Raw genomic sequence first — 12,771 nt, 5'->3', positions numbered from 1 at the left:
TACACTTTCCTCAGATCACGAACGCATATTTTTCATTATTCATGACTCCAAATATCTTTCTTACCTAAAAACGAATCGAAACAACATAATTAAAATTGTCCACATAGGTCCATAGTTTTGATATAAATTAATATGCCGAAGCTGTTTTCTTATTTATTCATTGTTAAGTTACAATTAAAATTTATAACATAAAAAAAGTTTGGTGGCTATGGCATTGCCGAACCTTAAGAGTCTCGATAAGGATTATATTCCTTTCTAATATTTGACTACAAGAAAAATCCATATAGATTTGATACTCTTACATCGGTGAGGTATAACCAGGCAAAAATTCTTTCCACAAAAATTTAATTGTTCTACAAATAGAGCTGTTTGTGTCTGAAAAATTGTTGACATATTCATATCATATCTCGTGTGGGGTTTTTATGTGCTATAATACCTTACAGTTATATAATGTGCCCTCACTTTGATTTTAAATCGAATTGAACCAACAATGTAAGGTGTACTACAACTGAAAGAAAATATTTGAGACAGGTAGTTTTGTTGAGGGAAAACAAACCAAATATATAGAAAGTTAAATGATGACATGCCAAATATTGATGGAATTGTGACACCTGTAAGAGACGAGTGAATGTGAATGGCATAATTTGCTAAACAACTCAAAAAATATACCTACCATTTGGAAAAAGCTTTGGACATTTTCCTCTCCTATTTCTACATCCATATAGATATGCAGAACTTTTGATGTCTCATTGCTGGAGGTCAACAAATTGTCTATGCTCAACATTGTCAAAATAGTATCGAAATAGAAACTAACTATAGATAAAATTCCCCATAAATTTGACTTTCCATTCGATTTTACACCACCATTGGCAAATTGAACTGCATGATAGAGCATATTGATGTTAGTTGAGAAGATTTTAATCAATAGGACCAAAGTAATTTTTTGCGATAGTTTGAGAATACGCCGTGACAAATGGTAACACTCAAAATGCATTCTCCACAAACGGTGACAACGCTGCACTATAGATTGAAAAGGTAATTTCCAAGAACCTATGCCCTCTAGGGACTTATTAATGTAGACGAAATGTAAATGCACTCTTGATAGTATCACAAAAAATTCCATACCAAATTGTAGCAGATAAAAACTTTGCATAAAGTTAGTAAACTCTATGAGATAGTATTTAAGGCTTGTTTGACGATTCATTTGTATGTAAGTGGCTGAGATAACAAAGGCATTTATGTGAGAGGAACAGAATTTGCAAATAGTAAGCAAACGAATAACTCTAAGTTCTGGCAGCATTTCCGTTTGCAAATTGTATAGTTGATAAAATTGTTCGTATTTCTCGTAAAATTTCCAATAATTTTCGTATAAATTCTGAACATCTTTTCGATTTTGCCATATATCCACACTCAAAACTAGATTTGTAAGAATTCGTGTGGCTTTACCAAAATAATACGTCCAGGCCAATATAGAATTTTCCAGCATGTACATATCTGCACGATCTTTTGCACTGGCGAAAAGCGGTGTACTTATGGGTGATATCAATAGGAATATGACTTGTATCAAAACACTGTAGCACAGATATGTGGAAGAATAATAAAATCGGCAGGTTTTCAAATTAACTGGAGCTGGTGTTAGACCCAAAGCTAAGGCATAATAGTAGGTTATTTTCCAAGTTAATTTTTCCAACTGTTCAATGTATTTAGAAAACATTATATTGTATTTCTATCCGATCTATTTGCATATTATGGTTAGATGTCGTTTTTTGGTATAAAATTCACTGTCCTTGTGAGATGTTCACTTGGCATTAAGCATTTTTAACGTTAAGCTAAATTAATTAATTTCTTTAATAAGGCTGTCAATTACAATGACCGCATAAACACAAAAGTAATTAATATTTAAATACCTAATGCGAATGACGTTTCTCTAGTCCAGTTTATTGTGGTTGAGATGTTTGGGTACCATGGAGCGTATGATGTATATCTTAGAGAGTTACAATATTCATACGCACCCTTGGTAAATTATAAAAAACTCGAGTTTTCAATGTAATTTTCTAACACTTAGAGTAAGAAGAAATTTGTATTAGAAAATTACATAGAAAGAGACAGAGACTTTCGAAGTTAAATCTTCGGGGTCGGTTGATATAGGGGATATATATCATTATGGCAGATATCGACCAGTTTTTGCATAGTTGTTATAGGGTATATTTTTACATCACAAACGAAATTTCAATCGTTTCAGATGATATTTACTCCTCCAAGAGGCCCCGGAAGACAAATCTGGGGATTTGTTTATATGCACAGAAAAAAATAATTAAGTAATTGAGGTAGGATCTCAAAATAACAATTTTTGTTTCACATGCTGTTAGTACTAGTAAAAACAGAAGAGAAATTAAAGTTTTTAACATTAGGTTTATTACGGTAGTGAAAGGGTTAAGGGAAGATCATAATCTTTATGGGCCGACATCGACCATTTTTGAGACGGTTGTTAGAAAAAGTATAATGACATCTACCATATCGGATGAGATTTACTCCTCTAAGAGGGGCCGGAGGTCAAATCTGAGGATCAGTTTATATGAGGGCTATATATAATATGGACCGATATGGACAAATTTTTACATGATTCGTGGAGGGCGTATTCTGACATCACGTACGAAATTTCAACTGGATCGGATGAAATTTGCTCTTCCAAGAGCCTTCAAAAGTCTAATCTGGGAGTCGGTTTATATGAAGCCTATAGCAAAAAGTGGTCCATTTGCAATACCATATGACCTACATTAGGTTAGGTTAGATGACATCCCGATGTATCGGGCTCACTTATGGCATTTTCGATTCGCAAAAAATATGTTGCCTTGGTGTTACCCTACTTTTTCCCTCATTGCATTTTCCCCCCAATGATAGTGTCATTCCAAAGTTATTGTTAATTCATAATATTGTGCGGGATACAGGATCCAAAATCTATGGCAGTGTCCTTCATATTTTCCATTCAATTTCGAGAATGTTGCACCTTTTTCCCAATCGAAATCGGCTTTAGACTATTCAGTCCATTGTGATACCATATTGGCGAACTTCTCTCTTTATCACTGAGTGCTGCCCGATTCCATGTTAAGCTCAATGACAAGGGACCTCCTTTTTATAGCCGAGTCCGAACGGCGTTCCACATTGCAATGAAACCACTTAGATAAGCTTTGAAACCCTCAGAAATTTCACCAGCATTACTGAGGTGGGATAATCCACCGCTGAAAAACTTCTTGGTGTTCGGTCGAAGCATTGCACCACGGTGGCTTCCTATGACCTACATTAATAACAACTACTTGCACAAAGTTTGAAGTCAACATCTTGTATCGTTCAGACGGACGGACGAAAATCGCTAGATCGACTTACAATTTCACCACTATGTGGTGGAGGCTATACAATATAATAAACTATTTATAATTAATAATATAAAATTTAAAATCATTTGTGAATTTATCATGAAGAAATTTGCAAACTAAAAATGAACGAAATTGTATATAATGAAGGCCCAATTGTAACATTTGGTATAACATCGTCCAATTTGCCATATTCCTTCTTCTATTGTTGTTGGTACCAATAAATTCTATGCAATATGGTATTACATTTTGAGTTTTATTTTTTTATTTTTTTTTTATTTCCAACCCATGCTGCTTCTTGATGCTCTATAAAAGTTGAAGCCATTTGAAATTGTTTTCAAGCATACTAGTGCAGATGTTTAATACATAGCTTTCTTACCTTAATAGTCCTTCTTGTTTACGTAAAAGTTAAATGCTCTTATTAACCATCAAACCATTCGACAATAAAACTCCTGTATGTCGCAGATGTTCAGGTATATTCTTGTCTTTTATTATTAATTCAATTATTTTTTTTTGTTCTCAGGGAATATTTTCCACCTTTTTTTGGTTGCGTCTAAATGCGTACAATCTTACATTTACAAATAATTACTATGATAATTATAGTAATAATCATAATCATCAGCATCGTCATTATCTTCATCAGAATTTCCATAATAATAATAATAATCGTCATCTTACATAGCTAAGGTCATTTGCATTAAAACTACGTGTACAATTATAATCGGCGTCTTCTCTAAATTGAAGATCTGGTGTGTGTGTTTGTGTGTCTGTTTTTTTTTCATTAGAGGACATTTTCCTTCTTCAGTTTTTTTTTCGTGTATATATTTTTTACATCAACATTTTTGGGGAGTTTCGGGTTTATTTGCCTGACGAAAGATTCCAATTTACACAATTGCTTCTACTGCTGCTATTGCTGCAGTGTTGTCGTCTTCATCCTTTTCTTCTCTGTATTTGCTTCCTCTATAATTTCTTAAAAATTAACTTCATAAAATATTTATTCTCTGTTTCTGTTTTCTTTCCACGACATTTGTGCAAAAAATATGTAATTTTTTTAGAATTCTTTTTCCATTTTTGTTTAATTTTATAATTTTATTTATTTATTTTTCAATTTATTTGTATGTTGTCATCATCTATTGTATTCATTTCATTTATTATTGGATTTTGAGGAGTTTCTTTTTTGTTTGTTTGTTTCCTGCTTGTTTTTTTGTAGCCTCAATGTCTGTGCTTGTATTTTTAGAATTAAAATGGATCAACTAGGAATGGAGCTCGTCTTGTGGGAGTGGACACTGGTTTTTGAAAAATGTCATAAATCATTGTTAAAGGGTTTGTATAGGAACCGTGTGACATGCAGATCGTTATGGGTTCAATAACAGTTACCATCAATTACCAAAAATTGTTAGCAGTCATAAAACTTTTTGTCATAATATATGAGTATTAGAGCTCTAAAACAGTGTCTCATAAAATATGGCACAATTGTGGGAGTGGGCCATAAAAAGATGAACTCTTAGCATAGAGGTAAAAAGAGAATTGGGTTGCATTTATTGCCATGAAGTAATAGGGCTCCAATGGTTTTGCTTTTCAGGTTCTTTTGGGTAGTGACAGACATTTTTGTGTGGAGGCATAAAACGTTCTTTTGTAGAGATAATTAAAACTCAATTTTGATGTCCTTTGGTTCAACTTTTTAAAAGTTATACTCTTTGTTTCCTTGGGTGTGGTTTTCTGTGTAAAATTGTTTATATTATTGATTTCATATAATGACTAAATTATAAATATTTTTTCTTTTCGCTTTTCATAATTTTAATTAATTTCTTGGGGCGGTAAATAAAGGCAGTTTTCGTTTGTTATAAAAACTGAAAAGTTAAAAAACAAATATTTTCCTATTATAAAAAGGATTATTCCTCCTTTATATTTAATAGTTCATTTGTTGAGATTTTATATATATATGTGTGTGTGTGTTTGAGAGAGAAAGAGAAAAATTTCTTTACTATTTTCTTGTATCAATTCAATTCATAATATTCACTAAATAACCTCTATTGTGTGATTTTGAAATTGTGTGAATGTGTGTGTTCACGCAGAGAAGGAATATGGTCATCCCACAAATGTCGCAAGAGCATAATGTTATTTTTGGAAGAGAAAAATGGAACATTTTAGTCACAATAATATTGTTTTCTCGCCAAACATAAACATGCTTACCAAAATCAGATAGATAATTTCCAAGAATATAACATGGCTTCGTCAAACATATTACATGTTTCTCCGTCCAAAATTAACATTGTACCCTTGTTTGAAGTGACCATATTCCTTCTCTGCATGTTATAGAGAGAATTTCTTGTGGGGCATACTCATAAAAATCCAAATCACTATGGCAAATCTTTATTCACTCTTAATGTGTTATGCGCCCCAGTTTTGTTTTTTAATATCTTTAGAAAATTTCAACACATCCATATGTATATGTGTCTCTGTGTTAGTGTACGTGTGGTGAGTGTAAAATACGCATAAAAGTTCTTTAGTTCAAGAAGAGCATTAGCTATACTCGTTCCATTTTCATTAGTAATTACTTGATAAATCCTTGTGCTTGGACCCTCTACACATGAGTCGTAATATCAGCAGAATTAAGACCACTATGGCCGCTGATATTGACACAAAGAAGGCAATTTCTCCTGGTGTCATACTTCGCCTGTACTCTTTAATGCCACACAATAGCGGTGACTCATCGTGTAGAATTTTTTTACTTAAATGCTCTTGATCCTTATGCTGATGCCACAGATCCAATTGTTCCAAGTTCCATTGCAAATGTTGAGTCAAACCCATTTCAAAGTGATCGGATGTTGCTGTAACATTCGGGCAGTTTTGTATGCCATCGCATACCAGATGACGCGGCAAGCAGATGTTTGAATTGCCGGGACATTTGAAGCTGCAATCATTGTCCTGCAGCAGAGAAGCAGCCAAACTACCGTCCGGATTTCGGGGCAAATGGAATAGTTCAGTCCACACCAGACGGAATATATTTTTGCCAGGCTGTCCGTCACCGGTGTATTGAATAAGAACCGGCAAAGGTTCTTGATCGGATCCCAATGCCCCCAAATCGGCAGTGGATAGTATGGGCAGATCTCGAGCCAGCGACACATTTTCGGGACATATGATAAAACGAGGTTCCAACCTTCCGGCCAGATACACCTCGATTTTGGCACTGTCACATGTGCGATCTCCAAAGCGAGCCTTTTCCAAATTTAACCAAAGATCTCTTTGGGAGGCCACTTTCAATTCCCAAATGCATTTCTCTCGCCTATAATGATGTTCCGGCTGTGGAGCCATGGGCCCAGTGACCAAGGCCAAAGCCTTTTTATGAGGATATACAAGTTCACCATCTGGTGAGGGACCCAGTGTAATGGGACCACACAATGGGCCATGGGCAAACTCATAGGATGCCTCAAATAATGGATTGGGGTTTTTGAAGTACGACGTAATGGCATGCTGACCTTGGACTATCATTTCCAAATTCATTTGATCTGCGGACGATATTACCCGCACTGGCCTGGGTATATTGTCACAAAAACAGGCCAAATTATTTTGGAATTTCTCTCTCTCCTCCCAAATGACCAACTTATCCACTCTTTCTTCATGGCAACGAGTACAGGCATTGTTGTTGTAGGGTAATTCCTTGAACATGACCGAACTGACCTCGATCACAGCACGGGCATATAAACGACGATCGGTTACAAACTTGTATTGACATCTAACATCGGATCCACCAGTACGTTTGAAGATAAGCGAATTCATGGGTGATCGAAGTTTTCCTCCAGGATGTTTCCAGGCATACATAACCTCATCGCAAAGAGTATTCGGCACAGGATCTCCAAAACGGGTGTTATTGAAGAAATCATAATGGGCCCAATAGTAGAGAGATGATCCGCTATACGAGCCTGTCTTCGATTCAAACTGAACGAATAGTGATGGGCTGGTGCTAACAAAGTCTACCTTTTCCATGGGCCTGGAGAAGGTGTCGCAGAAAGTTTTTATAATGCGAGCTGGATCGGCACGATCTGAATCATAGATGGTCAATGATTCACCGCAATCTCCATCATATTTCAAAATTGGGGATTCTATGCGGTTAATGCGGAAACTGTAAAGGAAGAAAAGAAAATGTCACAATTAGTTTTTAAAGCAAGAAGACATTCTAAGAACTTTATTATGTTGTTGACCACTGGGCTTGTTTTTGTTGACATTCAGCTTTAGCTTGAATTTGTGGGGTTGTTACATTTTAATCTGATTTCCTAACCCCAAAAACCTCAAAAATATTATAAGGACACAAAGACACCCATTCACAAGTAACGGCAGATAGATAGCCAAGGCATTACATCGCCATCACATATGCCAAAGGAGTTTCCGTATATGGAATTGGCAACATGCCAACATAATTCTAGCTCTAAAACACCTTTATTCATATTTCCAGGTTAACTCTCAGATTTCTGCTCAGGCAGAAAAACACAAAACTGTTGTGAAAAAATAATAATCCAGTACTTTGCTTATTTAACACTCAACTCAACCAAAGCTGAAACAAACTGAAAAACATGACCAGGAAAAAGCCTAAAATGACATGAAGGGAAAATATTGCACGTATTACTTTCGAATCAGAGACGTAGTAACGACGATGACGTGAGTACTGTAAATAAAATATTAATTTAATAGGGTTTATATGAATTTAATAAACTTCATTTAAAGAATTTTATCTAATAATGACGTATAATTCCCCCCTAATTCAAACAACTCACAGCGTAAAAGGAAATGTGCATTCAATTTTGTGAAGTGCATTCCCCTCAAAAGACCCAACTCTGATCAGCGACAGGTATGCATCTCACACAATTGCAACTCTGAAAACAACACGAATAGGCAGACCTATAAAAACAAACTTTTGGAAAATAGAATTTTCTAAAAGTTGTATAACTCTTAAGCTTTCCTCACATCGTCATGTTTTTGAGCTTAGGGTAAATCTCCTCTAAAGGCCTTTTGCGCCCATACCACCCAATAGCAAAGAGGCACGAATACCTGAAAATGCCAACAAAGTTGGTTTGCAATAATCAAACCACTTCAGGACAAACACACAACTGGAAGATAAGGCCATCCCACCAACCAACGTAAACATAAGGCTAAGGTGATCATTGCATTCAGCGGTTTATACTAACCCAGAACAAGCAACGTAATAGAAATTCCGAACTCTTGAAGCCAGTACAAAATCCCGCCGCCAACTGAGAAAGGACAGTCAACATTTTTGTACACGAAGATTGGAGGGAAAACTTCAAGTGTAGACCAAAGTTGGTTTAATGCACTAAGCCCTTCAATGGGATATGGATCTGGTACAGGTTTTACTGATGATAACTGAGTCGTTAGTAAACCGGTCCAGAACACCAGCTCTCATAAGTGTGTCTGCCCAAAATTTTCACAATGTTTTTGCATTGGGGGGAGGGGTTTGTATGTTCGTTTCTTTGTGGTTTTAGAAGAGCCGTAGATGAACGTGGGCATAATTTCTGTGTCTGTGTGTATGTGTGAATGTGTGTATTATTCCTTCATTCATACATGTGGATTATAAGGACATGCCGCAAGGCATTTTGGCATGGTACAAGTCTTTTATGCCATCTTTGGTTAACATGTTCGTGTGTATGTGTAAATATGCCCTCGTGAACGTGCTGCGACACATTGAACACAATGTAATGGAACGTAATGCACGTTCTGTCGTAAATACAATATTTTCCTTTTTTCCAATTTTTATACAATTTCATATTTTTTTTGTTGGACAAAGCTGGGGCCAAATAGAACTGAAATGAAATTGTGCTATAACAGCATAATTTCGAAATGTTGCTTCTCTTCATCTTCGTCTACGTCTTGCATGTTTCTAGGTCTCTAGTTTTCCGCTGTCGTTTCCGCAAACTACCTTTTCGATTGGTTTGGTATCTTCACTTTGTATATTCGTAGGCGTTAGGCATGAAAACCATTTTATTAGCTTGATTTTCTTGTCTGTCTTAAAAAAGGCGAGTAGATTGTATGGCATTACATGTTGACAAGGAGCCATTCAGCAGCGAGGTGGGTGTATCAAAGGCGGAAAAGTTCGGTGAATAAAGTGTGAGAATTTTGAGTAGTAGTCGTAGATATATCCAAAAACAGAGCAGTGTTTGGTATTTGGGTTTTTTTCTGGTACAACGGTTTTTTAGTATTATTTAAAGATATAAATGGCGAGATGTTTTAATTTTTACCCAAACCCATATTACATTACATTAAAAGATATCACCAACCTAATTGAGCTTTACATCACTATGTTCCAGGATTAATACACTGAAGAATATTGTCGTAAATGAAAATATTTCCAGTCCTTAAATTACGAATACGTTGTTTGCGTAGCATAGAAGATGCATTTCTCCGCTACAACGATGTTTTACTTGATTAAAATGCTACAAACTTATCTTCAAAGGCATTTTGTTCTTAGAATTAAGCAATTGGACTTTAAAATGGGTAAAAGGAAATTCCCTTGAAATGAGGTCAAATAATGAATATGACCTACTACTAAGTATTATACAAATCGTCCTTAAAGTCCATCTTTTTTGTATCTTGGCAATAAAGATAAAACTCATTAAAAAAATGGGAGACATCTTTAAAGATTTTATTTTAAAGACGCAGTGTACTTGAAACATGATTTATACTTGAATTAGAATTTTAATTTGAAATGTAAATATTGGCACTACAGCATTAAAAAACGTGAAACGTGCTTCTTTGGTTCGGAATCAATACCAAAGTCATTAAAGGAAAGACAAAATCTTTTGAACCAGAAATGTTGGTTCTAGGCCTTATGTTATACATACTGACATCGAAAATCATCTGAGGGACTAAGGGCTTCATTCTCAACTCGTAAGATTGCAGTATGTTCGTTCGCTGACCATCGATTAGGATATGATGATAATTTGGAAGTATTTTGTAAATTTGTCGATATGTTATATATGGGAGTCCTATTTAAATCTGAAGCGATTTTTGCAAACTGTGGGGACTGATTGTAACGGAATCACCTACTGAGTCTACGTTAGGTTAGGTTAAAGTGGCAGTCCGATTTATTTCAAGCTCCCTTAGATACTATTTACTACAAATATCTCTTATACAGAAACACTTCTAGTTTTTACTACAGGACCCACCCAATTATTTCCATCTGTTGAATCAAGCTGATTGTTCAAAAAACATTAGTAGACTGCTTAAGTAAAAAATGTTCATGTCCGTCAGTATATATGCCTCTAAAATTCGCTTACACCTTACACAAAATGCAGTACACTCATACTAGAGGTAGTTAATTGATCCATTTTTCTACGCATCATGGAAGATCGTGCAGTAGTAATTAGTTTAAATGGTGCCATATTTGCTTGGCCATCATAACAGCCTTCTCACGCAGTATGAGCACATTCTGGTTCCCCTGGTACATATAAGGTAGCTCTTCGCCTTGCTAACTCCTCCGCATCACAGTTCCCTGATGTGTTCCTGTGGCCAGGCACCCATATTAGCTGAATATTGTACTGATCAGCCATCTCGTTGAGAGATTTGCGACAGTCTATGGGCGCTAAGAAACACAGAGTCAAAGGATTTTATTGCAGGTAGACTGTCAGAGCATACATTTATGCCAAAATTTGTTGCAACATTACTTTTCAGCCATAGCTCTAGCTGACATTGGAGGTCCATCAGTTTTTTTACTGGCAAAAAGTTATTTAACTCTGAAAAAATTGATGTAATTAAACCAAAGAAATTAGTTTCCGATAAACATTCATAGTTTTTGTACGAGCCATTCCCAAAGGTTGTATCCTTTCAAAATTACCATACTACCCTCATTTTGCAACGTAAGGTATGCGGGTGTTACAACTCGCATAGAATAGAGTGAATGGGCTGTATAAAATTTCTCATTTCACAAGGTGTACAAACGAATGTAGATATGCCTAAACAAGAATATTATGGTGCAGATCTTAGGGCAAACGAGATACTGCTCCTAGGAGTCATATAATAAAATATTTTGTCATATTTTATTAGTGAAACCCAAATGTAATTGTATCCAATTTTGTGATTACCCGTGTAAAAATTGAGAGATCTAATCATGTCTAATAATATCAAAGTATATATAATTATATCTGCTCAGATATGGTTGTAGATATAAATAGATCTACGGAGATATGTTATGTATAGTGTTATATATGATTAGATCTGATTCAAGATCTAATTATATATGTTGTTATATCTATTTATATAAGTCATATCTGGTAAGATCTAATTGTATATCTTCATATATGACATCATATCTAATTATATATACTATATATAGTTGCATATCTAATTATATATCGCATTAAATCATGAACCAGTTCTGTAACACGAATAAAAAATATTTGTATATGTTTGTGTTTAAAAATAATGTGTTTGTTACGAGAATATTAACGTGATATACTTGGTTACATGCACGTATGTTTGGTCGCACATCAACACAAGTGGTGAACATAACCAAACAATCTTTATATGTTGCGACAGTTTCAAGAAACCCTTTTAAATATCATTCATAAAATGCTTAACTTTCAGACACAACTGTCTTTTTGTTTTCAAAAATGTCACCCCATAACTATCACCATTAGCAACGCCTGTTGTTATTAAATTTGAAAAAAATATATATCAAATATTTGATAATGCGAGTTTGATATTTTTATTTTATATAAAAATCTAATGTCTTCTTATTTTTCGAGGAAGATAAAAGAGTAAGAGAAGTTGTGATAAGGTAAGTTTTTTGTTTTGTTGCTATTTTTATATATTGATGAAATGTTTCTTTACAGATGATATGTATTGGGAACAACATATATTGTCGTCCCATCATTCACAACATGGCATTGGGGACGTCCCACAAGGGGACGTCGCATGTGGCGCGCAAGTTGCTGGAAGGCGTATTCAAACGAAATGTACCTCACTGGACAACCCCCAATGGCACAGGGTTTGGAGAGACAGTTAGAACCCGTTTTTGCCCAAAATCACAGGGCCAGAGAAGCTATTGTTGGTAAGTATACCCTTATACCAAATCTATAAATTTCAAATTAACTGATAAATCTTTTACTGTCTTTAGATTTTTCATTCCGGGTTGCGAAAGAGCAGAATTGGGAGTCACAATCGAAAAAAGACGTGGAGAGGGCAATGTCCCAACGTCTTGGCGAGATCAAACGACAAAATTAGTAAATAGACCACTATTGTTTAACCTTTTCGTTTTTTGTTTTTTGAATTCTAAAACTTAAGTTACTTAACATACATAAAATGTACGATCTCAATAGTAATTTAAATAATACAGTTTTACCATTATTAATATAGTATATTATATAATTCGTTTTATTAAATAGGGTAATAT

General features: G+C 34.9%; 2 protein-coding genes across 2 annotated transcripts in view; both read right to left on the bottom strand.

The window, feature by feature from the left end:
• Window positions 1-458: 458 nt before the first annotated feature.
• On the bottom strand, window positions 459-1,714 carry LOC142237827 (putative gustatory receptor 58a). The gene is made up of 2 exons (XM_075309258.1): window positions 674-1,714; window positions 459-611 (listed from the first exon to the last, which is right to left on the bottom strand). The coding sequence occupies exons 1-2, from the start codon at window positions 1,712-1,714 to the stop codon at window positions 459-461; spliced, it is 1,194 nt and encodes a 397-aa protein (XP_075165373.1).
• A 2,125-nt stretch (window positions 1,715-3,839) lies between these two features.
• The window catches only part of LOC142237917 (uncharacterized), a 222,785-nt gene continuing 213,853 nt past the window's right edge, over window positions 3,840-12,771 (bottom strand). Inside the window, exon 9 of the mRNA XM_075309374.1 lies at window positions 3,840-7,494. Coding sequence (XP_075165489.1) covers window positions 5,919-7,494 — 1,576 coding nt within the window. The 3' untranslated portion in view covers window positions 3,840-5,918. The remainder of the gene's footprint in view (window positions 7,495-12,771) is intronic.

The sequence above is a fragment of the Haematobia irritans genome, chromosome 5 (genome assembly GCF_050003625.1).
Source record: "Haematobia irritans isolate KBUSLIRL chromosome 5, ASM5000362v1, whole genome shotgun sequence".
Lineage (NCBI taxonomy): Eukaryota > Metazoa > Arthropoda > Insecta > Diptera > Muscidae > Haematobia > Haematobia irritans.
This window is presented reverse-complemented; position numbering and strand designations above follow the sequence as displayed.